The sequence below is a fragment of the Protopterus annectens genome, chromosome 8.part0 (assembly GCF_019279795.1).
Source record: "Protopterus annectens isolate FY-2018-M chromosome 8.part0, PAN1.0, whole genome shotgun sequence".
Taxonomy (NCBI): Eukaryota; Metazoa; Chordata; order Ceratodontiformes; family Protopteridae; genus Protopterus; species Protopterus annectens.
In genome coordinates, this window is record NC_056741.1 from 1,781,506,335 (window position 1) to 1,781,532,949 (window position 26,615).

Genomic DNA, 26,615 nt, shown 5'->3' on the forward strand with positions numbered 1-26,615 from the left:
GCACAACAAGGACAATTAAAGGTGGGATCATAAAGAACAAAAACAAAATGAAAGGCATCAGAGGGACAAGAGGGGTAACCAAGGCTGCTTAGGTGTATAGCAGAATGATTTCAAAGATACGATGATGGAAGACTCTATAGAAAAGAGGCACAGAATCAATACATTCCCATTGTGAAGGTTAAAGCATCCTGCTGGAAAGGTGGTAGGGTGTCTTGTCCACTGCTCTTTCCCAAACGTAGGCTTTGTGTACTCTGTGTGGTTAAGACCTTGTAAGAAGGCTGGTAGGAACTGCATAAAAAGCATGCAAGGATGCACGTCCTTCAAATAGACTTGAAGGAACAGATTGATTCTATTTTGCATTTCAGTTCACCCCTTTCTATTTTGCATTTCAGTTTCCCCCCTTTCAAACTATATAACCTTTTTAATTTGTTTTTTAATAGGACCACTCGTTCCACTAGAAATAAGGCTGCTTCCCAGAAGACCCCTGTTCCAAATCGAAATAGTGGACAGTCTCATGGTACTTCAACAAAAAGGTAGGTTCCTGGATGAGCTGTAGTCTGAGAAGCTTTTGTTATGCTTTATTGTTTAATATTAAAAATTAAAATTCTCTCTGCTGCCTTTTACAGCTTCATATTCCCACTGCAGTGCACAGCCATGTTTTAGTACAATAAAAAAAAAAAAAAGTACATACTCTTAGCTTTTGTACCCTGATCATTTGACTATAAAAAGCAGGGAAATAACCATTTGTCCTTCCAAGGAGAATGCAAATAAATGGTTTAGTACTCTGCTTTAAATGCAAATGTCCATAATTTAGCATAGATAAATTTTCTGGTAAGTGCATGGCATAGGAGCTGGTTATTATCTACACCGTCATTTTTAGTCAGACATTTGCCTTTAATGTATTTCCTAGCTATAATGAAGTGCATTTAAATAGCATATGTTTTATTGTTTTTGATGTCTGTGCTTATAGGTACAACTAGGTTCTTGTGGTTCAATTAATTCCTAAGTCATGTTTGACATATCTGCTACCTCTAGCGATTTCTTTAGCCCATATTGTATGTGGACTACCAGGGGACCTTTAAGATCCAGGGAAAATCATATTGGTGCTATGCATGCCTCTCAACGTCTTAGTGCAGGAAATCTGAACAAAGCTCGACAAAATGGGGGGACAAAGACCCAAAAAGAGGGACATATTTTAAATATTGCTCTTATAACATTGTTAGAATAACAGGGTTTGTTTTAACATGCATTTTCTGAAGGATATGAAGTCTGAAACTTAAATGTATACCACTTAGTGACTTCAGTCCTCAGATCATCAGTGATTTGCCAGAAAACCATAAATTTTGAGGAACAGACCAATAATGTGGGCCGAAAATCTGGACATTCTGGAATAATCGGTGCAGTTGAGAGGTAAGAGAAGAAATGTACACTGTTGCTATGTTTAGCAGTATTTGTAAAGTACATATTTGATTACAGCATATAATTAGTGATGCAAAGTATGCACAGTAACATTCTGCAAAAGTGCTGGTAAGAGGGGCTATACAAGTCCCTTATTTAGTTTACTGGGTTAGCACACTGATCACTATAGACCATTTGCAGGCACAGCCTGGGTAAAGGCATTAAAAAAAACTAGCTGGTTTCTCAGTAGTAGCACTAAAATCTGAACCCTTGTTGACTAGCACTTGCTCTAGAACCTGCTGTAAAGCACTAGGAAGCCTGAACCTGATACAAGCACTTGGCTCTCCTTGTCAATAAGGAGAAATTAATCATAGGCACTAAACAGCCTACAATTGCAAAGTACCTTGCAAAGGTAAGGGAAAACAGCTCTTAAACCTTACAAAAAAAGCACATAAACAGGCATGACCAAGGGTCAGCTTCCGGTGGTTTCCCCTGTCCACCTGGTGAATCTGGGCATACTGGGGCAATGCGGCAACTGCCTCATGTACACACACAATCCTCTCCTCCTACCACCCAACACTACAACCTGCAAGAGATGCACTTACATAGCCAAACAGGAAGCATAGCTCTCTCCGGTCAAGACTGTGCTAGACAGTCAAGAGGAGAAGGCTAACCCCTGCATTACACCTCTAGCAGCTCATAGCCCTTCAAAACCCACACCATCAACTCCCACACATAGCAACACTAAATCCACATATGCGGAGGCCCTTAACATTAACCTGCCCAAGCAACAAGGACCTCCAAAGCCAAAACACAAACACCAGTCACAAACAAAGTGACACATAGCTCACAACACCAGTGTGCCACCCAACAACAGCCCCTAAGGCAAGACAATGTACCCAACACGTTAGTCATAGGTGACTCCATAGGCACACTGATGTCCCACTCACCAGGCTGAACAAGGAGAAAATTAGTCAGCTACCTGTCGGGTGCCAGGATCTGCCACATAACGCATGCACTCAAGTCACTCCACAACATGTACAAATACGACTGTCATTGTGCATGCTGGAGTAAATGGCTTGAGACGTACCTCACATGAAGAGACATGGAAGAGCTCTTGGATCATGTGACCCAGGCAGGTATGACCCTAGCCCTGAGTAGCATCCTGCCTTCGCCCAGAATGATACCACAGTATAAGGACAAAATGATTGACTTCAACAATTGGCTAAGCTTCTGGTGTCATTCAAAGGGGATCCAGTATTTGTCTGCCTGGGAAGACATGATCGACAAACCATGATGCTTTGCCAGAGATGGTCTGCACCTGTCACCCCTGGGATTCAGGTTACTGGCTAAAGCTCTTGCCACCCCTATAGTGCCTATTTTAGGCAAGGTTCAAAGGATAAAACCACCACCGTAACAGATACAAGCATGCAAAATCTGAAGGTAATGCTACTCAATGCTAGAAGTCTAAACCTCAAAATGCACACTCTCAAGGCACTCCTAAAAATGGAGAACATCGATATCTGTGCAGTGACTGAGACCTGGTTCAAGGCTCCAGAGAGCACCCCTGCAATACCAGGCTAGAATTCTTACCACACTTTTCGGCCACAAAACCAAGACCGACACACTAAAGGTGGAGGACTGTCCATATTCACACCTCCAGGCTAGTTGCCCAACACAATGCATCTGAAATTCTCCAGGTGCAACTAACACTAGGTAAGACTGCAATCCAAATTGTAGCTCGCTACAGATCCCCCACCATACCCCAAGATTCTCACTACACTTTCCTAAACATACTGGAAAATATTAAGATAACACCCTAATACTAGGTGATTTCAACTTCCCTGCCATTGACTCGGAAAACTACTCTGGTACCAACTCCTTTTCCCAACGGTTCTTGGAATTCATAAATTCCAATGCCGTGGATCAACTAATCCATTGTCCCACCAGGGGCTCCAATATCCTAGACCTAGTCATTACCAACATGGGAGATGGATGCTCCACACCAGTGGTCACCCCCTCATTGGTCAGGTCTGACCATAAGCAAATCGCCCTTGACATCCACATCCCACCCCCACCCCCTAGTAAAGAAACCTCCTTAAACTTCTCCAAAGCCAGCTGAAGTCTGAAGTGACTAACTTCACAGCACCCACACAGACAGGATCTGGAAGTTCGACTGCAGAATCCTACACTAAGGCACTGTATGAGCACATCGACTCGTGCATGAATCGCGCCATCCGAAATGGAACCAAGATGCTCTTCTCCAAAAAAAAAAAAAAAAAAAAAAAGGAAGCCAATCTGGTGGTCCCCTGCTATAAACAAACTATACAACAGAAGGAAGAAACCGTTGCAGAAAAGAGGAAAATCCCCGGATGCAAAACTCCCTCACCAGCCTCAGTAAGAAGCTGAGATCCCTCAAAAGCTAGTTACGAAAATAAAATTTCCAAAGACAACTACAAGGCATTCTATAGTTATGTCAAGAATCTAAATGGCAATGCTCAGATCTGCTCTGAACTACAATAGAATGGCATTAAATATACTGATCCCGATATTGCCAATATCCTGGCAGATCGATTTAGTGCCAACTTCACTCCCCTCTCACACCCTAAAGGGCCCATCTCAATACCAAAATATTGCCAAATTCCAATTAATCACAGCCACACAGGTAGAAACAGCACTCTCCAAAGCTAAGAATACAGCATCTGTGGGACCAGATGACATTTATTTTATTTATTTATTTTACATTTGTTGACCGGGCTAGTCTAACTGGATAAATGTCCATTTTCAGTAGAGGCCTGGGGAGAAAAGTTCCAAGCATGGACATCCCAGGCCCGTGTACTACATGAACTACAAAATGAACTGGCACCCCACCTAAGTGACATGTTTAATCATAGCCTCACCTCCGGCTTCGTGCCCACTGAGTAGTGCACAGCTACAGTTCTCCCGCTCCACAAGGGAGGATCCACCTTGGATCCCAGGAACTACCGTCCCATCAGTCTGACAAGCCTGATCTGCAAGGGCATGGAATGCATTATCATGGAACTTATAAACAAAGACATTGGCAACCTCCAGACACTGGACCCCACCCAGTTTGGGTTTGTGAAGGGCCGATCTTCACTCCTGAATCTGATTGACTTCTTCGAATCTGTCTCAGAGCTGTGGACGAGGGTAAGGAGGTCCACACAACCTATCTGGACCTCACCAAGGCCTTTGACACCATCCCCCACTCCGGAATCATAGATAAACTTACAAAGCTGGGCATAAATCCCTATGTCACTCGATGGGTTGCCAACTGGCTTACTGACATAACCCAGACTGTAAAAGTAGCCAACTCCAAATCCAGCTCCAGACAAGTGGAGTACCTCCAGGTTCAGTCCTGGGACCACTCTTGTTTGGCATCTACTTCTCTGAAGTACAGGCCAACATTAAGGGACTCTAGCTAACCAAGTTTGCAGATGACTGCAAACTGGGAGCCATTATTGAATCCCCAAATGATGTGGCTATTTTACAAAAGGGTCTTACAGAAACAGATGCCTGGTGCCAGAGCCATAGGCTCAAGCTTAATGCCAAGAAATGTATAGTCATCCCCTTCGGAAAAAAACATGTACCCATGAACTACCACATAGGTGGCAGGACACTAAACATCAAAAGTGTGATGAGAGACTTAGGGACACAAGTGGACAGTGGTCTCACTTTCGATAACCACATCACCACAACAAGTCAGGAAATCCTTCTACGTGGCACACCTTATCACTAAGGGCTTTTCATCCAGAAAAAAGGAGGTCATTGTCCCACTGTAGTCATCCCTCATTAGACCCATTATAGAGTATAATGCCCTATTTGGTATGTACCTCACAAGATATCTGTAACAGCTGGAAAGGCCGCAGAAATACCTCACTAAAAGAATCACAGGCCTAAAGCAGATGCCATATGCTGTCCATCTAAAAAAACTCCAGCTATACTCTGCGGCATACCGTCTACTCAAGAGGCGATGTCTGCTCAACATACAAGGCCATGTCAAACCCTGAGCTGTTGGACAAGCTCCACTTAAAGAAATCCCAATCCCTCAGAGCCACACGCTCCAGGGATCTAAACCTTATCACATTGAACAAAACATGCTGGAGGGATAGGTTCCTGACCCAGAGACTCCCCATACATGTCGAGCAGAGCACCTCATTGGCCCTCTTCAAAAGAAACCTTGATTGGATGGGAGATGGGAAATTCACCCCAGGGATTGTCAAGCACCTCATTGGCCCTCTTCAAAAGGAACCTTGATTGGATGGGAGATGGGGAAATTCACCCCAGGGATTGTCAGTCACCCTGCTAGACAGGGGCCCAGTGGGGAAAAAACTTTCAGGGAATTGTTATGGCTAGGCTTGCATAGGACTTTGGGCCGATAGCCTAGTACCAACCTATGAACTATGAGTAATCATAAAGGTAGATAGTCCATATTTTATATTGATACAATATATAAATAGATGTAACTAGCATAGTCAAACACAAAATATGAATTCTCATAGTAAATGAGGGAAGCAGCAGCTGAAAATAGAGGGTCACAGTACAAGTGATGCAGGTGAGGAGGGAGGTAGGTTGTATCCAGTGGAAAAGCACTTGCAATCCATTTTTAATTATGTATTTTGAGTTTAGCTCTGTAGGTGGGGCATGAGACTTTAATGTGAAGGGAGGTGGGGCATGAGACTTCAATGTGAAGGGGAGGGGATTGCAAGAGTTTGGGTACAAGAACGGCGGAGGAATAGTTGTTACAGTGCAGTTTCATTTAGGGCATCTTGAGTGAGGGAGTTAACTGGGAGAGATTGCAGAGATTGTAGGGGGTGGGTTATGGAGTTTGGCTGCAAGAGGTGGAAAGGCACCTAGATGAAGTATATAAAACAAGAGAACTCATAAAACTGGTAGCCATTTGGCCTTGGAGAGGAACTGGAAATGAATGCAGAATTTGTGTTTTTCAATGGTTTGTGTGTGTGTGTGTGTTTGTGTGTGTGTTTGTGTGTTTGTGTGTGTGTTTGTGTGTGTGTTTGTGTGTGTGTGTGTGTGTGTGTGTGTGTGTGTGTGTGTGTGTGTGTGTGTGTGTGTGTGTGTGTGTGTGTTTGTGTGTGTGTGTGTGTGTGTGTGTGTGTGTGTGTGTGTGTGTGTGTGTGTGTGTGTGTGTGTGTGTGTGTTTGTGTGTGTGTGTGTGTGTGTGTGTGTGTGTGTGTGTGTGTGTGTGTGTGTGTGTGTGTGTGTGTGTGTTTGTGTGTGTGTGTGTGTGTGTTTGTGTGTGTTTGTGTGTGTGTTTGTGTGTGTGTGTGTACATGATGGGGAGCCCATGTTCAAGTTGAGCAAGGACAACTCCTCTCGCCTATTGCAGCTCCCATCGTCTCTAGAGATGGGGAGAGATTTTCCAGGACAAGAATAAAACAACGGATTTTATTCCTGGTGTTTTTAATGTGGCTTTGGAAGTTTGATTGGTCTAACCATTAACCCAAGTATTTAAGGGTTGTGGTAGTTTCTTAGACAACCATTGAAATCTGTGATGGAGATTTTTAGGAGTCTCTGGCTTTTGAAGTTCTATATACTTTTTAGAGAGGTTTAGGAGTAGCTTATGGTTTAGCCAATAATTAAGGGAATGAAGGTCAGACTGAAGCTGGGTTTGAATAGTTGATGTGATGGACTAGATCAAACAACCATGTTGTCTGTATGATAGGAAGGCTGGGGGGGTCAGAGAGCAGCTCGTTTAAGATTGAGCCACTCGTGGGAAGGGGTCCTGGTGGCAATAAGGATGGGCCTACTTTAACTCTGAAATGCCTATTTGTTACATGTTTAAACCAGGTGAGTGTTTGCGACTCCACTGGAGGAAGTGAAGGAGCAGGAAATGGTCAATTTACATCAAAATCTTTTGTAAGGTCAGTGAAGAGGGTCCATGAAAGGTTTCCTTGTTTAGAAGAATCTCTTAAGTGACCATAGTACTGTCATTTTCTCCAGCCAGCCCAGAATACATGCTGTTTGAGTGAGGAGGTGGCACCATTGGATTTAAGTGGATAGTTGGTTGTAGTTGAGGTTTTCAAATACATTTCCAAGTTGGTGAGGATGGAGATGGTCCCTTTAGAAGCTTTGTCTGCCAAGACCAGAATATCAAAGTTTTGAAACTAACATTTTAATGGAGATCGCTGTACTGCATGGAATGGGACATTTACCATTTTCTTCACTGTACTGTGATCTCCGAGTTTGTATTTTTAGCAAGGGGTGTGGGGGTGACCCCTCTACAAAAAAAATAATCATTTTGAAGTTTCAAAACTTTGATATTCTGGACTCTGCCGACTTAATTTTTACATTTCAAAAGTAGATCCATGGAGACAGTGTGGAAGTGAGAGGTATTTACTACATGAAGCTGTTTGGGAAGGGGTTTACCAGATATATGGAAAACTGCTCTGGTTATTTTATTTTGAATTGGGCATAGGTTATAAATGCGTTGAATATGTGTGGAAAGGAAGTATTTGCAGTGTCAGTTTTTAAGAGTAGACTGTCTGAAAAAGGTGCATCCAGGAGAATGTTTTCTGGAAGTGGAATAAGTTCTTTGCATAATTTTTAGAAGAGTGGGATGGGGGGGCTGGGTAGATTAGAGGGGTAGAGTGGGATGGGGGGGCTGGGTAGGTTAGAGGGGTAGACGTTTGCAGTACTAGGGAGACGGTGGAATTCCTTTGAGAGTCCGAGGTTGAGAGTTGGCCTTGAGTGATAAAGTAAGTGGGATCTGGATTTATGGCTTGTGAAGATTTACTTCTGCCAAATGTATTTGGCTCTTCCTAGAAGAGCAAGTTGCTTGAATTTGAAGTAGTCTGTTTTGTGCCAGTCTATGGCTTGTTTAGGTTATGCAGAGAGGCAAAGGCAGTATAATTTTGTAGTGAGGGAGTTTTTTCTCCAAGAAGACTGCAAATTGTCCCCAAGGTTGAATAGAGCTTTCAGTTCACTGGTTAGCTGGGGGGGGGGCTATAAAAGGGGGGGGGGTTATAAAAGGCATTATGAGAAGGAAGTATTTTTTGTCTTAAAGTTGAAGGAGGGTATGAGTCGGAGCTATTGCAGCCAAGTCATGGTTCTGTAAGTTGGTAATGGGAGACCAGCTGTAAGTTGCTAAGTGTTTTCTGAGGTCTGTACTGATGTATCTTGGTCTGGAGGTAACTAGTTAGGGGTGCAGTTTGGTGACTGGATTATTTTGTAAGGTTATAGCTAGCACTGGTCACTGAGGGTGGAAGAACAGATATATTGGAGATGATAGGGTTGTTAGCAGATTTAGGAGGGAGTTGTGGTTGGTTTGGAGATTTGGACAAGTAGCATCACTGACAGGGTCCTAGGTAGTTCAGGTTTAAAATCACTTGGAATAACTAAATAGTTTCAGATAGCTGAGGTGGGGCAGCCATGGTGGTGCAGTGGTTAACATTGCTGCCTCACTGCAGGAGGTTCTCTGGTTCGATTCTTGGCTGGGGTGCCTTCTGTACAGGGTCTGCATGTCCTCACTGTGTCAAGTGGGTTTTCTCCAGGTGCTCCGGTTTCCTCCCAAATACATGCTGTAGGTGGATTGGACACACTCTAAATTGGCCCTAGGGGTGTGTGTGTGTGTGTGTGTGTGTGTGTGTGTGTGTGTGTGTGTGTGTGTGTGGCTTCTGTGGAAGGTTGGGTGCTGGGCTGGCAACTCGATGCTGTAAAAACTCAATTGTTCTGCAGACTGTTCCACTGTGGTAACCCTTAAACCAGGAAAACTGAAAAGGAAAATGTTTCAGACAGCTGAGGTTATAGTAAGAATAAGGGTTTATTCAAGAGAGACTGGAGAAGGAAGATGGGCAGCTACTGTTGGGTGACTGATCTTTCAGGAGGGAAGTTTTGGAATGATCCACTTGGGCTCAGCATGCAAGAGAGGCATTTGCTTGTGCAGTGAAAATGGATTTTAGGTTTTCTTTATAAAGAATGAGTGCCTCAACCTTGTCTGGTGTCTTGGGAGATATTTGTAGGAGGAAAATAGATGGTGAAAATCAGGATTGTTTTGTTTGAGCCATATTTTGACAGCTGTGATATCGGGCAAGTGGGTTGTAAGAAAGGTGTTTATGATGGTTATTACAGATGCTTTGAGTGTTGATGCAGAGGATTTGGGTGTCTGTCAGGAAATATGGGTGTTTATGTGGTGGGTAGACCTGGATTGGATCCAAAGTTTACTCTGAGAAGAATGAACAGAATAGGGGTGAATTTGTAAAGGTGTTAAAAAGTTTATGGGATTGCAGGAGTTTGGATGTGGGATTGCAGGAGTTTGGAGTAGATGATGATGCAAGGTATGGAGTAGATGATGATGCAAGGTAAAGGAATGGTAAAGCTGGAGTAGAGTTAGGTGGGGAATGGAGGATATATATATGGGTGGGCTAGGTCTAGAGTTTCAAATGAGTGTGGGGCTTTTTAGTGTTGAAAAAATTTGTAGAAAAGATGGGATTATTGATGGTACAGTCTGTTAAAAGGTGGAATAAGATGGTGAGGTGGAGCCTTTAATTTTTAAACTGGAGTGTGATACGATAACTAGGACAAACAATGGTTAACTCTAAATGCAAACATTCTGAGCACATTAAAGCAGGTACGTGGTAAAATTAGCTCAGTATTGAAATGTTAGCACTCGAAATGCTAGTGCCAAAAAGACCAAAAGTGCAGAAGAAAAGCTAACTTCAAATCACTCCTCTTCAAACTTTTTGCAGGGGGTAAGCTCCCACGCCCCTGAGATTGTATATACCAACTCAGAGATTGCCATAATTTGAGGAAAGGGAATTCTGAGAAATGGCATCTCTGATTAGTAAATACAAGTCTGATCTTTCAGCCATTCAGTCTCCACATTTTGGGACTCACTGTAGCGGGTTCCAACACTTCAGATGTTACCGGTAAAATTACTTTCTGCTTGTGAATTCAAATCCATGGATTAGAAGATGGCTAAATATTTGAATAAAAAGTAGGCATCACCAAAAAACCACATGCATGACTATTGGTAATAGAAAACAGCTCAGTTACATTTAAGAGTAACAAAGAACTGAGAGTTTTCACTTTAATTTAGTATGTTATGTTTTATTTTTATTTACACTTTTGGTTTAGTCACACTAAGCCAGTCTTTCCAGGTGAAACCCAAGGTGGTATTTATAGTAACTAGAGGAAACCTGGATTTGGCCAGGCCAACTGGACACTGCAGTGGTGGGATATTTCTCCACCTGAGCTACCCATCAACGTGGGCAGATGATCCTTGGTTTAGCATCGACTGGGGTTTCACAAGCAGCAGTGCAGTACTCCTGTCCCTTTCAGAGACAGTAAAATTAATCCACCTACCTGGTGTAGGAGTAGAACTCAACCTTTTTGATCTTCCAGCACTGAGACATACAATTCTGGTAATAAGTTGCAGGCAATAAGACATTTCGTCACTAAAAGTTGTATAGCTTTTTTTTGAAACAAAAGTATAGATTTATGGCTCTGTGTGGCACTATACAATATAAGAAAGGACCTTTTATGGCATCCTAGGAGGTACTCAAGTGAGATGCATCCACCTTTTACTTATCAGAAGGGGTGTGATCCAGCTGCAAGACTGTAGAAGGGTCTACACAGTCTCGCTGCTTATGCAAAACATTGTGCCGTTCAGTTTGCCTTCACAAAATTTATAGCCTTCACAGTTAGTTTTGCCCTTTTAGGCCATTTTATTTTGGTAAACGAAAAACAATAAAACTAAAACTGTAGAAATGAGGTAGCTCAAAAACCACTAGAGCCATAGTGTAAATCCTGAATGTAAGTTTATTCAATGTAACACAATATGTTTTCGTTACTGTTACAAACAGTAACTTCTTCAGAGGAATAACCAGAACCATAGTAACGCGCCAAATTTAAACTAAAGAAGGCGTGGTTACAAATTAGTGTGTCATAGACATAAGCCACGGGTCAATTATGTAAATGCTAGACCCCAGATAAAAGTAGACCCCAGATAAAAGTAGAAGTAAAAAAACTGTGGAAATATGTAATAACAGAAGTAATTATCATATTGTAACCACGCAATAAGATTTTTATCTTAAATCTAGATTATAATCTAAATTAAAATGTACGAAGCAAAAATACTCCAGTGTAAAAGTTTTAAATAGTTAACCGTCTTACATGTACCACAAAAGGATTTTATCATAGTGTATGTACGTGTACATCCTAAGAACTGGACTAGTAAAATATGAAACCTACCAGGGCAAACATTAATATAAAAAATTAATGTAAAAAATTAAAGCACAAAACAAACCTGTATTCATACTATAGGAATTATGTTTTTTACCTCATGAGGCTTTTCAGTTTCAAAATACAAGATGTGTTGCAATTTTCGTTAAGTCCAAGAACATTAAACGCATCAAGGCGGAGTTGCCACTCTAATTCCCTGGCCTCTAACATTAAAGAAGATGAACCACCTCTAACATCGGGGGGTACTTGGTCTATGACTTGGAAATGAAAACTATGACCTGGGTTGGTGTCTGTGTTTCGTCAAAGCATTTTCTTTCTTGTTTTTCCTAATGGCATAAATGTGCTCATACAACCTATCCCGCAACCTGCGGTCAGTTTTGCCCAAGTAGAAAGCAGGGCAACAGTCACAAGTGGCCAAGTAAATTATGTTTTTTGATTCGCAATTGAACCTGTAATTAATGAAAAGTTTTTTGTTTTTAACCGTAAAAGAGCTGCCGCTCCTAATGTATCTACAGAAGTTGCATGCATTACAGGTGAATGTGCCTTTAATTCTAGTTAAAGTTGGGTAGCTTTTCCTTTCCAAAATCATTTTTAAGTTGGCTCCTTTCCTATAAACAAAAGTAGGGAAAGAACCCAATTTATTCACTAAAGGTTGACTACTCTAAAGTGCCAGTTTTTAAAGAAAATAGATCGAATTAACTCTACATTCTTATTAAAAGTAGTTACAAAACTAGTGTTGTAACCAGAGTCTAGTGTTGTAACTTAGTTCCATGGACCCTGTGTTAAATGTTCTGAAGTAGCAATATTATTGGAAACGTCAAGTGAGTGTCAATGTTACAAACAAAATGAATGTAGTCCGGGATTGTAGATAGTATACATTTTGAAGCTAAAAGGGGAATATACACCCCATTTCTACATTTGAATTCTATCTCCTTAAATCAATAAGTGTTACTGGGTAACAGCGATTCATAAACACATCCTTTAATAATTGGCGTTCAGTATAAAAAGTGTCGTCAAGCGAACACATTCTCGCAGCTCTTATAAATTGACCCTTAACAATTGACCGTTTCTGTTTTATAAGGGTGAGCACTAGAAAAATGCAAAAAAGAATTGCAGTAAGTGGGTTTCCTGACACAGGAATGAAGCAAGTCCCTACTATAATCCTTCGTTAATTTGACATCTAGGTAGTCGATAGATGACATGTCAAAGTGGTAGGTAAACTTGAAAAAGGTAGTTGTTGAATTTTATATAGTTCACCAGAGAGATTGCTTCGCCCTCATTATCGTTGAATAAGATAAAAATGCCATTGAGAAATCTCGTGTAGTAAACGATACGGGGCATAAGCTCTGGATTGTTAAAAAGATGGACTTTCTCCCAATATGCTACAAACAAATTGGCTACACTTGCACCACAGGGTGAACCCATTTGAAATACCCTGTTTTTGTAGATAATACTCGCCATTAAACATGAAAAAATTGGATGATAAAATAATATCTAATAATTCCGTGACTAGGTCAATTTCCACCTTGGTAGCTTTTAATTCAATTAATAATAAAGCTATCCATTCAACAGCTTCAGTATGTGGGATGGAGGTATATAAATCGACAACATCCACTGTCAAAAAATTGAAGTTACTTGGAACCCCAAGTCGTTGACATTTTTAAGGACCAAGAGTCCTTACAGACTTGCGGTACCAATTTTAAATATTTTTGCAGGATGTTGTCGACCAGTTTCACACATGGGTATGTCAAAGATGAACGTCCGTCAATCAAAGGTCACATGGGGGGGTTGTTTTGACATTTGTGGATCTTAGGAATGCCAAATAATACTGGGGTCTTAGGAAACTGAATGTCAATGAAATTGTATGTATTCAAATCAATCTTAGCTCCTATAAAGAGGTCCCTGAAGTAGCCTCTAATACGGGTTCGAGTTGCATTCATTTCATTGAGAGAAGACCTAGCATAAGCTGGACTGTTAAGAACCAAGGTCATTTTTTGAATGTAGTCCTCGGTGTCGAAAATCACAAGGCCACCCCCCTTGTCTGGCTTGATAACCCGAACAGGAGCACAACTTAATGTTTGTAAAGCTAATAGCTGGTCTTTAGTGATAGACGGTATTTGTGACTTTTTGTGTAGCCAAGTTTGAGAAATGTGTCCAATATCTAACTCAAGTATTCTCAAAAAAGGTACAGTGAAGGATGTAGGGGGAGGATTGAAAGAACTTGATGGTTTCAACATACTACTAGATACGGAAGTTTCATTACCGAAAAGTATTTTCAAGTTGAGTTTCCTTACATAACATTTCAAATCAATTTTGCTAAGTTAAGGTTTTTGCTTGGGACAAATGTGTTTCCATTAGCTAACAATTTGATTAAATTTGAATCCATGTTTACTGCAGAAAAATTGTAAAAGTCACCCTTTAGGTTGGTTAACAATTTCAGATTCTGGTCAAATGTTGTGACCACGACCATCTTTCTCCGGTTGTTCCGGTACCTGTTCTTCTGATTCCACATGTTCCGGGGACCTGTGAAGTTCTTGTTCACTGTGTCCCTTTGAAAAGTTGATCTCGACTCTACTAATATTCAACGTGAGAATTTTTCAGAGTTGTTGTTGTTGCTCCGTAGTCTGTCGCTGCATCTCAGACCTTCAGTAGAGGTCTCAGGAGACACAGTTGTATTATTGTGGCTGTCAGAAGCATTTATTTTATCAGAGTTTGGAACAAACTCTTGCTGAGTTATTGTTAGGCAAGATGTTATTTGCTGTCATTAGATTTAGGTTGTAATTTAGGGTAAGCGGACCCTGTCTTGTAAGCAGATCCAACTTTACTTGGTTCTATTTCTCAACGGATTGAGAATCTTTCATCACAACTTGATGCTATCGATAAGAGGGACACAGAGCTGGTGTAAGCGCTAATACACCGAGTGGAATGTTGCTTAGGCCAGCGACTTGCTCTAATAACCCACCGGTTCCAGCTGATTCACAGGTTAGGTCCGCTGTTGCCTAATGGGACTCCAGCAAATTCCAGCAATGGGCAGGATGATAGTAGGGCAATGGGGTAGCACTGGCAATTCATCCATACCTCCAGGACAGCGAACTTACACACAGGCTGTAATATCTAATACTAGCGGTGACACTAACTGTGACATTCGTAATTCCAGCTCTGAGCTTATTGGCATTCACTTGATGAGCGACTGGATTAAACACAGAAGTTTTGTTTCACTCCTCATGTCAACCAGGAACGGCCGGCTACGAGTATGGATAATACTCCAGTAAGTAGCTGAGAAACTGAAAACACTAGACTTTAAGTTGTTAAAACTCAAAGTAACAACTAGAAGTATCCTATTTTAGGCAAGGTTTGCAAGATAATGTTATACCTAAGGGCCTCTGGTGCAATTTTCTCCCCACGGGTTTGGTACTTGACCCTGTTTTTTAAAACTACCTCATTTTACTGTTTAATAAACAGGGGGCACAATTACTGGAATTAATGATAAAACACTATACTCTACATATCGAATTAATTACAACACAAGTAGAAGAATTAGACAACTCAATTAAAGGAGACTTGGAATTTTTTAGGTATAGGTTCGACTATGGTCGAATTTTTTCCAGTATTGATGCACAGTCTGAGAAGCTAAAATCTAACAAACTCAAAAAGCTAGACCGTGACAGATCTGCTTACAAAACATGGTCCGCTTACCCTAAATTACAACCTAAATCTAATGTATTGACAGCAAATAACATCTTGCCTAACAATAACTCAGCAAGAGTTTGTTCCAACTCTGATATAAATGCTTCTGACGGCCACAATAATACAACTTTGTCTCCTGAGACCTCTACTGAAGGTCTGAGACGCAGCGACAGACTACAGAGCAGCAACAACAACTCTACTAATACTGAACGTGAGAATTTTTCAGAGTCGAGCTCAACTTTTCAAAGGGACACAGTGAACAAGAACTTCACAGGTCCCCGGAACACGTGGAATCAGAAGAACAGGTACCGGAACAACCGGAGAAAGATAGACGTGGTCGCAACATTTGACCAGAATCTGAAATAGTTAACCAACCTAAAGGGTGACTTTAACATTTACAATTTTTCTGCAGTAAATATTGATTCAAATTTAATCGAATTGTTGGGACAAATGTGTTTCCATTAGCTAAGCAAAAATCTTAACATTTCAAATCAAAGTTTTTGCTAAGTTATGTAAGGAAACTCAACTTGAAAATACTTTTCGGTAATGAAACTTCCGTATCTAGTAGTATGTTGAAACCAAGTACTTTCAATCCTCCCCCACATCCTTCACTGTACCTTTTTGAGAATACTTGTGAGTTAGATATTAGACACATTTCTCAAACTTGGCTACACAAAAAGTCACAAATACAGTCTAACATCACTAAATACCAGCTATTAGCTTTACAAACATTAAGTTGTGCTCCTGTTCGGGTTATCAAGCCAGACAAGGGGGGTGGCCTTGTGATTTTCGACACAGAGGACTACATTCAAAAAATGACCTTGGTTCAGCTTATGCTAGGTCTTCTCTCAATAAAATGAATGTAACTCGAACCCGTATTAGAGGCTACTTCAGGGACCTCTTTATAGGAGCTAAGATTGATTTGAATACATACAATTTCATTGACATTCAGTTTCCTAAGACCCCAGTATTTGGCATTCCTAAGATCCACAAATGTCAAAACAACCCTCCCATGTGACCTTTGATGGACGTTCATCTTTGACATACCAATGTGCGAAACTGGTCGACAACATCCTGCAAAAATATTTAAAATTGGTACCACAAGTCTGTAAGGACTCTTGGTCCTTCCTTAAAAATGTCAGCGACTTGAGGTTCCAAAGTAACTTCAATTTTTTGACAGTGGATGTTGTATATACCTCCATCCCACATACTGAAGCTGTTGAATGGATAGCTTTATTATTAATTGAATTAAAAGCTACCAAGGTGGAAATTGACCTCGTCACGGAATTATTAGATATTATTTTATCATCTAATTTTTTCATGTTTAATTGTGAGTATTATCTACAAAAACAGGGTATTGCCATGGGTTCACCCTGTGGTGCAAGTGTAGCCAATTTGTTTGTAACATATTGGGAGAAAGTCTATCTCTCTAACAATCCAGAGATTATGCCCCGTATTGTTTACTACACGAGATTTCTCTGACATTTTTATCTTATTCAACGGTAATGAGGGCGAAGCAATCTCTCTGGTGAACTATATAAATTCAACAACTACTTTTTTCAAGTTTACCTACCACTTTGACGTCATCTATCGACTACCTAGATGTCAAATTAACTAAGGATTATAGTAGGGACTTGCTTCATTCCTGTGTCTTCAGAAAACCCACTTACTGTAATTCTTTTTTGCATTTCTTTCTAGTGCTCACCCTTAAACAGAAATGGTCAATTGTTAAGGGTCAATTTATAAGAGCCGCGAGAATGTGTTCTCTTGACGACACTTTTTATACTGAATGCCAATTATTAAAGGATATGTTTATGAATCGCTGTTACCCAGTTAACACTTATTGATGATTTGTTTAAGGAGATAAAATTCAAACGTAGAAATGGGGTGTATATTCCCCTTTTAGCTTCAAAATGTATACCATCTACAATCCCTGACGACATTCTGTTTGTAACATTGACACTCTTGACACTTGACATTTCCAATAATATTGCTACTTCAGAACATTTAACACCGGGTCCATGGAATTCAGACTCTGTAACTTTTTAAAAGTTACAACACTAGTTTTGTAACTACTTTTAATAAGCATGATCTATTTTCTTTATAGTCAACCTTTAGTGGATAAATTGGGTCCTTTCCCTACTTTTGTTTATAGAAAAGGAGTCAACTTGAAAATGATTTTGGAAAGGAAAAGCTACCCAACTTTAACTAGAATTAAAGGCACATTCACCTGTAATGCATGCAACTTCTGTAGATACATTAGGAGCGGCAGCTCTTTTACGGTAAAAAAACAAAAAACTTTTCATTTAATTACAGGTTCAATTGTGAATCAAAAAACATCATTTACTTGGCCACTTGTGACTGTTGCCCTGCTTTCTACTTGGGCAAAACTGACCGCAAGTTGCGGGATAGGTTGTATGAGCACATTTACGCCATTAGGAAAAATAAGAAAGAAAATGCTTTGGCGAAACGCATAGACACCAACCCAGGTCATAGTTTCTATTTCCAAGTTATAGACCAAGTACCCCCCAATGTTAGAGGTGGTCCATCTTCTTTAATGTTAGAGGCCAGGGAATTAGAGTGGCAACTCAGCCTTGATGCGTTTAATGTTCCTGGACTTAACGAAAATTGCAACATATCTTGTATTTTGAAATTGAAAAGCCTCATGAGGTAAAAAACATAATTCCTATAGTATGAATACAGGTTTATGTTTTGTGCATTTTTAATTAATTTTTACATTAATTTTTTATATTAATGTTTGTCCTGGTATGTTTCATATTTTACTAGTCTAATTCTTAGGATGTACATACACTATGATAAAATCCTTTTGTGGTACATGTAAGACTGTTATCTATTTAAAACTTTTACACTGGAGTATTTTTGCTTCATACATTTTAATTTGGATTATAATCTAGATTTAAGATCATCTTTTTATTGCGTGGTTACAATATGATGATTACTTTTGTTATTCTCTGGGGTCTAGCGTTTATATAATTGACCCGTGGCTTATGTCTGACGCACTAATTTGTAACCACGCCTTCTTTAGTTTAAATTTGTCGCGTTACTATGGTTCTGGTTATTCCTCTGAAGAAGTTACTGTTTGTAACAGTAACGAAAACGTATTGTGTTACATTGAATAAACTTACGTTCAGGATTTACACTACGGCTCTACTCGTCATTTTATTTTGGCCAGTAAGTACATAGCACAAAGGTTATTAGAATTTTTAATTTCCTTCTGTTTCTTCCTCATGAAATTTGTAACAAATTATTTTCTCGGGGCATATTGCAGATTAATACAGCACTGCCTGTTTACCCATTGCTGTAAATGCATGTATGAGTGAAGTCCTAAAGCAGACTCAGAATTGTGCTTACAAAATGTATGATTAACTTTATAGCTTTAACGTATCATTTATCTGAGCCAAACAATTTTATGTACACTGCACAAGTTATTCTGTTGTAAACTGTTAAACTTTTAAGGAATGCATAGTGATCTGAGCTATATGTTTTTTCTAGAATGCCAGTGTTGCCAAAAGTGAGATCGCAAACCAGCCTACAAAAGCATAAGAACAGTGACGTAATTGCAGACCCTAACAATTTTATTAACATTTCTCTAACTGATGGACAGGTAACTTAATTTGTCAAATTATCTGTACATAGGAAAAAAGATTACATGATTCAGCATGCAGTTTTTACCTTCTTGCCCTAACTAATGTACAATCCACTAACTTTCAAGCTCAGTATGTTAATGATTACTGTTAAAGAACACCACGCAGCAAGAGTTCCAATGAATACCAATTAAAAGGAAGTAAAACTATGTAAAACAAGTTTAATATAGCAAAGCTTTTGAGACAAGTAGTCAATGCATTCAACAGCAACAACATTCATCCTTGTTTATATCGCAAATAATCTAACCAAAATGCAGCCATAATAAATTTAGCCAATTACTGTAAAGAAGGATCAAATTTGACAATACAGTAGTTTCATTATATGCAAAAAGATCTCAAGAACATATTAAGTCCTGGATATGCATCTGCATGGAAATAATGAATTCACTTATCTCTTGGTATTTAATGCAATGCCCCCCCCCCCTAAGATTTTTTAACTGTTTTAATCTAATTTAAAATGGAACTTTGCATACTCATGACATGTTTTTGCTAGAGTATCACTTTCTACTATGTATATTAGACAAATGTTCAATTCACTCCATAGAATGGAGGACATTTTTCACATGTAGCCAAATAAACAACATTCTCTGTTTTACATGTAGCAAAGGTCTGAAAGCAAAATGTTTCTTGTAACTGGGTATAAAACTCTATTCTTTCTGTATTTACAAAACTGACATGCGTAACATGGAACTGTACCCTTGGTTTACTATCTTATGCCTGGGTTGTATTTCCAAATGTTGTAATTTCTTTCTTGTATGTAAAATTCATTCATATGCAGTCCTATAATTTTTCAAACTGTTAGATGGGCACAATATAGACCAATTTTAATAATTTTGATCTTGCTGGTATATTTCAAACAGTACCTTGACTAGGAGTTATTAAAGTTTACCAATGTTCATTAGTATCCACTTCAGAAAAATATGGTCTAGCTGTATCATTCCTTTTATCATAACTTTCTATTCTCTAACATCTCTAAATTATAAACTGTCACAAAATTCAGAATACATTTCTTCAATCTGTTTTATACAATCTATATTGGTGTTCAGTCTACTTGCTCTTAAAAAATTGGCTACGAGTGATGTCTTTTTATAAATATAGGAGGGATGCATACTCTTGTTGTGTAAATGTCTTTGTACTTTTCCAATAGATCTTGATACCAATTGTACCCTCTGAAAGACATTTAATATACAAAAAGTTAATATCCATGCTTTAAAACTCAGGAAAATAGTACTAGAATACAAATAGCTGGAAAAATCTTTCAAGATTTCTGGACTGCCATACCAGATTAAAAAAGTGTCTTAACATTCCTAGAATATTTACTACTATTATCAAAGATGTATGTTCTTTCTCCCATACTGATAACAGCTGTGCCCATCACAGCTCCCTTTACTTGATATTTTCATTAAAAAATGCATTATTGCACAAAACTAGATCTAATAATAAACACAGTTTCAATCTTACATAAATGTTGCTTAATAGCTTCTATCCCATAATCAGTCAGGATAGCTGCAAATAAGGAATTTGTCTAGCATTATAAAAATAAATGCATCAAAATTAATTTGACCCAACTCCTGCTTTAAACTAGATTGCCATGAGTGAAGCTGAATAATAAAATAGAGTATGTTTAATAAAACTCATAAGTCTGTTTCGAAGCATGTTCCACTGATAAACTGTGTAACCCACCCAGAACCTGAGATAATTGGCCTCATTGGAGGGAACGTATATTCTTATGAATTTTAGGCAAGCAGTAGATAACAGGAATAACTGGACACAAAACATCCATACATGTATAATCATCTAATTCAAATAAAATTTTAAAGTCGCAAATCATATAAATGAGGTTTGCATTTGCATATCATTTGTTGAACAAACCTATATAATTTGTGACCTGATCATATTGGTGTCACCTAATAGCTGCTTCATACTATCATATCTAAGCTTGTTCATTATAACTCTTCCCCTCTTTTATTAGCTTGTTTAATTATCTCTTACGTAATTGCTGCAATGCTGACAGTTCATCACTGGGTAAGTTGCAGCTATCATATTCAGCTTTATCAAATAACTCTTGTAAACTTTTTCACATGTTCTGAAATGCTGTAAGCAGGGACTGACTGGGTGTAAAACTTCTTTCCTTACATTTGGATACATTTACAGATGCTTTTCCATTACATAGAAGTTTTCAATTAAGCTTTCTAACAAATGGAAGCTCTAAGTGCTTCACTGATAATTTTACCCCATCTGGTTATCGGAATAGCACCCTTCTTTAAAACATATATAGGTGAAGTTAACTGAGAAGACAAGTTTAAAACACCATTTGCTGTTTTAGACTGCAAAAAATTCACATTAGTATATTCTACCTCAAAACTAAGTCCAAAGTGTTGCTTTCCAGTCGACTCCTGGTATTCAAACCTTGATAGGGTTTCTGTACACATATGCTCCTTGTCCTGTCTGTGCTCCATTCTCTCATCACTGTAGATGGATTCTCAAGTGCAACCTCCTCTTTAAGCTGAGGAGGGATGGCTAAAGGGGATGATGCAACTTCACTATGAAGAAATATATCAGAAGTGGTACTAGCAGTATAAACTTCAGAAGACTTCATTGGTACACACAAAACAGCTGAAGATGCAGGAGGTAAGCAAACATATTCTGAAAAGAAGTCATCTTAACTTCCTGGGCTGGGGCTGGGGCTGGACAGATCCAGCTTCTGTGATATTAACGTGTTAAAAAGGTAGGTGCAGTTGTACAAGCCACTGCAATGGTGGCACTTTAACTTTGAAGCATATTGTCAAAGGAAAAAACTTCAGACCAATGCGCGTAAGGTCTAGTTAAGGCACTTTAATTTACTTGCAGCAAGGAGACAAAAACATGCAAATACAAGGATTTGTCTAACTACTAACAGGAAGTATGTTCATTCTTATACTATTTTACAAGACATGGCCTTCTAAGCTGCCGTAATCAAACACAACTTTCAGTGTTCTACAGCAGATGTTACTCGGATTTTCTGCTGACATGACTATATTTGTGAGAAACTTTTCAGAAAAAACAACCTGGCCTTGGTGACTATTGATCCGTTTAAAAGCATCTATTGTACAGTGTTACATTTCAAGGTAGTCTTCTAATACAGATACAAGCAAATGCTGATTGCAGTTAATATTTTCAAGCAGGCTTTGTACTAATTATCTATAACTTCTACAGCTGTGTGTTTTCTCATGGCACAGCGGAACTTCTTATCTAAGTTTCATACAAGTAGTATTGTTCTATTCATTATTTTCCTAACGCAAGCATAAATCACCTGATTCTCAGTAAATTTCCAAGGCACAAGCAAGATTTTAGCTAACAGTACAAGGTCAGAAGGCAACTGCAGTTTGTACAGATTTATGCAGTGTGAAATAGAATAAATGTGTTAACCCTTTTCAAGCACTAAATGCACTAAGCATATTGCTAATACACACATTGATACATATTTATCTAATATTTCCCCCCTATTAATACTTTTATTCTACTTTCAAAATAAGCATAAACAGTTTCTTTTCTTCTCCTAACCTCTTCCATTCAGGATTTGCAGTTAAGAGAGTCATTCGGTTTAAACTTATGAAAGCATTTTTAGTCTTAACAGTTCTTCAAACTCAGTACTTTGATATAAGGTTTCAGAAACTGAAATGTTTTAGGTCTTTAACCAGTCTTTTCATGCAGGGGATACCACAACAAACTCTTACTCCCAGTAGGAGCATACCTATACAAATGGCAATCAGGATGTTCTTTAGGATGGTACCCCCCCAAACCATTTCTGGAAAAAGTCCGTCAGTGGGTTTGGGCCTGGTTTGGTCATGGCCGACACTTGCTGAATTACCTCAAGATGATTGTCTATCTCGTGCTTATGGTCAAGAATATACGAACGGCATTCTTCTTGGATTAAAGCGCACGTACCACCTCTCGACGCTAGGGTGAAGTCAAGACCCATGTGGTTTTGGAGCACTACACTTCTCTTAGTATTCAGTTAATCAGTCACCAATTCGAGAGCAGAAAAAGTTGCGTTGCTCATTACTTTGAGTTTTGACAGTTTTCTCAGCTCCCAGATCAATTTCACTGCTCCATATGCTGGTAATATGCCTGCCCACGATATAACGCTATCACTCAAGTCCATGTGTGTCAGTCCTTTGCCTAGAGAGTGATTGTCTTTCCAACATGCATCAATTTGTCCCACTGGATTTACAGGTTTCTTGACTACTTCTTGGACATTTCGAATTTTCCCATGAGGCAAAACTGCAGTGTGTCGTATGGCCGGAACCAGGTAACCCAAAAAACAACTGCCGGACCAATTCTCATTTAACCATTTGTATGCCTTTCTGCTGCACACAAAATAACAGTCCTCTACTTTAGTAGTAACCTTGCTATGAATATACACTCGCCCTGCATGAAACATTTTTCTATCAATTGTAGACAGCTGTTTATAAAGAACAGAATTATGTTTTACTTCAAGTGTTTTGTGCATCAATCCAAGAAATGAATCATAGTTTGTATTGCAATAAAGATCTACTTTGTTACCTTTAGTGTAACATCTATAAGGAACAGTTACATTGCAATTGCTCCAACCCACTTGAACAGTATCATTTTTATACAAACACAGTTCCCTTTTGTGGAACAGACAAGTGCAATGCTATTTTCTCTTGTGCTGTAATGGTAGAGTTATAAATCAAGTTCTCCCAGGTCTCATTGACCCCCTAGGGGGACTGTAGTCATTAATAACCCCCTGTATGCTGTCGGCAAAGCTGTACAAATCCAGCAATTCGAAACATTGAAAGTCTCAGCATACACATATTTAATTGCCTGATAAATGTTAAAAGTTCGGATGCCAGTTTGAGTAACTCTTCACATGTATTCAGTTTAGTCTGTGTGGCTGGGAAAAGAAAATGCCACAACAAAAAGATTGTCACTAATGCAGTTAACAGGATGATTATGCAATACTTCTGAGGAAAGGGTTGTTCTGCATTCCTGTTTCTTCTGGACTCTATCATTTTTGCTTTTGGCATGTAACAAGATTTTTGTCCAGTTCAAAGTTTTTAACTAATTTACAGTGCGTCAGGTGGATCCAGGAGGCACGCTCCGCTATTTTGACTGCAGTGGGTGTTGACAAAAGCACTTGAAATTGACCTTCCCACTTAGGAGACGCCCAGTTTTTCTTCTTGACTACCTTCAGCCAGATCCACGCTCCAGGGGGCACTGCCACTTCTGACTGTCTGGTTCGTTCATCTGAAATGGAATTTAACTGCAACAAATGCTTAGAATTTAACAAATTATGCATATACTCTGCTAATGTACGGTCAGCTTCCTGGTCTGTGGGCATGAGAGATTTCCACTGAGGTATATAGTAAGCCCTTCAAAGAGCTTGCATTTGGAACAGTTCTCATGCTCAACAGTGCCAGGGGCAGACAGTACACTCAGTTTCTCTGCTCTGCTACTAATTTTCTTGCTTACTCTTTAAAATCCCATTATGCCTCTCTACTAGCCCTGCTGATTTGAGGGTGATATGCACAATGATTTTTTAGGGAAATGCAAAAATGTTTACTTAACTGTTGTATGGTCTGGTTCACGAAGTGTGTGCTGTTGTCACTGTAGATCCTTTCCGGAATGTCTAATCTAGGGATGATTTCTTTAACAAGAACTTTGGCCACAGTCATAGCATCTGGAATTTTAGTCGGAAAGGCTTCCACCCATCTGGAAAACATATCTACAATGACAAGACAGTACTTATTTTCATTTATTCATCTCTATGAAATCCATACAGATAGTATGAAACTGATATGGTGGTGTAGGGAAGCTCCCTTGCTTGGGCACACCCCTTGTGCATGTTTATTACAGATGTGGCATAACAAACAAAATTAATTTTTTTAGAGTACTTTGTAAATCCATACGTTGTGAACACTTGGTTCACCAGCTGTACCATCCCCCCTGTACTTTGTAAATCCATACGTTGTGAACACTTGGTTCACCAGCTGTACCATCCCCCCTGTTGAGACATGGCACTGCCCATGGCTCAACAAAGCTGCATATCTAAACAAATTAGATGGCAATATCCGTTTTCTTTCTTTAGAGATGTACAGCCCCTTTTCGAGAATTGCTCCTCGTTTTATCCATTTTTGTTTTTCAGCTTGCGTAGTAAGTGTCTGCATTGTCTGTCTAAAATCTCAGAGGGTTGTAATTCTTCATTCAAAAGAAATACTTCTGAAGCTGCCTGCTTTGCAGCTGTATCAGCTCTTGCATTACTTTTTAAAATCCTATCTTGTTTGGTATGAGCTGTGCATTTACAAATAGCTACTTTCTGAGGTAACTGAATAGATTCTAAAAGATCTAAAATAAACTGTGCATGATTGATTGGTTTGCCAGTAGATGTAATCATTCCCCGATTTTTCCACTGTTGTGCAAAAACATGTACAGTAGAAAGCATACTGGCTGTCAGTAAAAATGTTCACACATTTACCCTTTGCTAAGGTACATGCCCGTGTCAAGGCAATCAATTCTGCTGCCTGTGCAGATAAACTATGTGGTAAAGATTTCGCTTCTACAATGTCAGTATCAGAAACTACTGCATATCCTACTAGGTTCTGTCCTGCAGGACCCCTTTTGCATGAGCCGTCCATGTAGTATGTCACCTCAGCATCATCCAAGGGAACATCCGTAAGATCTTTTGCATGAGCCGTCCATGTAGTATGTCACCTCAGCATCATCCAAGGGAACATCCGTAAGATCTTTTCTTGGCAGTGTCTTTTGCTCAATCACCTACAGGCAGCTGTGTGGTGTGCCATCGGCAGGGGTTGGGAGCAAGGTAGAAGGGTTCAAAGTCATACATCGTTCAATTGTCATACGAGGTTGGCTCAACAGTATAGTCCTACAGGAAAGATGCCTAGCAGGAGAAAGATATGCTACCTTCTCTCGCAGTAAAATAATTGTGACTGCATGAGGCACTCTCAATGTGAGAGGGTGGAACAACACTACTGAGGCCGAAGCCTGTACTGCCATTGCAGCTGCAACTACTGTTTGTACACAGTGAGGTAAAGACCATGCCACTGGGTTCACTTGTGATGAATAATAAGCATTAGGGTGTTGCTTGTCCCCATGCTGCTGTGTTAAACACTGATGTCATATAACCTTGCTTACAATCTACAGTTTGGAAAAAACGTTTATGATAGTTTGGTAATCCCAAAACTAATGAGGACGCTATTAACGGCTTCAGTTTGCAGAAAGTAGATTCTGCTTCTGGTGTCTATTATAACAAATCCTGTGCTGCCATAGGCTTTTTAGAAATCAGGTTGGTCAACTATGCAGATTTCAAAGCATAGTTTGGAATCCAACTCCGACAAAAATTAGTCGTACCCAGGAAGGACATAATTTCCTTCTTGGTGGTGTGTTTTGATGCTTGCAAAATCGCTATTTTTCTGTCCTCATCTAATGTCCTACCTTCCTTGGATATCACATATCCTAGGTATTTAACTTGTTTTTTCCAAAGCTGCAGTTTATTTTTGTTTACTTTGTCCTTCAGTGGCTAAAAATTGTAATAGCGCTATAGTGTCTTCTTTACAATCTTTGCTGGGTGGGGGACGCCAGCAGGATGATATCAACGTAAAGCAAAATCTGGCTACCTCTTGGTGG

At 39.4% G+C, this 26,615-nt stretch overlaps 1 protein-coding gene across 1 annotated transcript in view; it reads left to right on the top strand.

Moving 5' to 3' along the window:
• LOC122808122 (borealin-2-like) overlaps window positions 1-26,615 on the top strand; it is a 268,638-nt gene that overhangs the window by 130,478 nt on the left and 111,545 nt on the right. Inside the window, exons 7-8 of the mRNA XM_044079090.1 lie at window positions 441-533; window positions 18,817-18,928. Of these exons, the coding sequence (XP_043935025.1) occupies window positions 441-533; window positions 18,817-18,928 (205 nt within the window). The remainder of the gene's footprint in view (window positions 1-440; window positions 534-18,816; window positions 18,929-26,615) is intronic.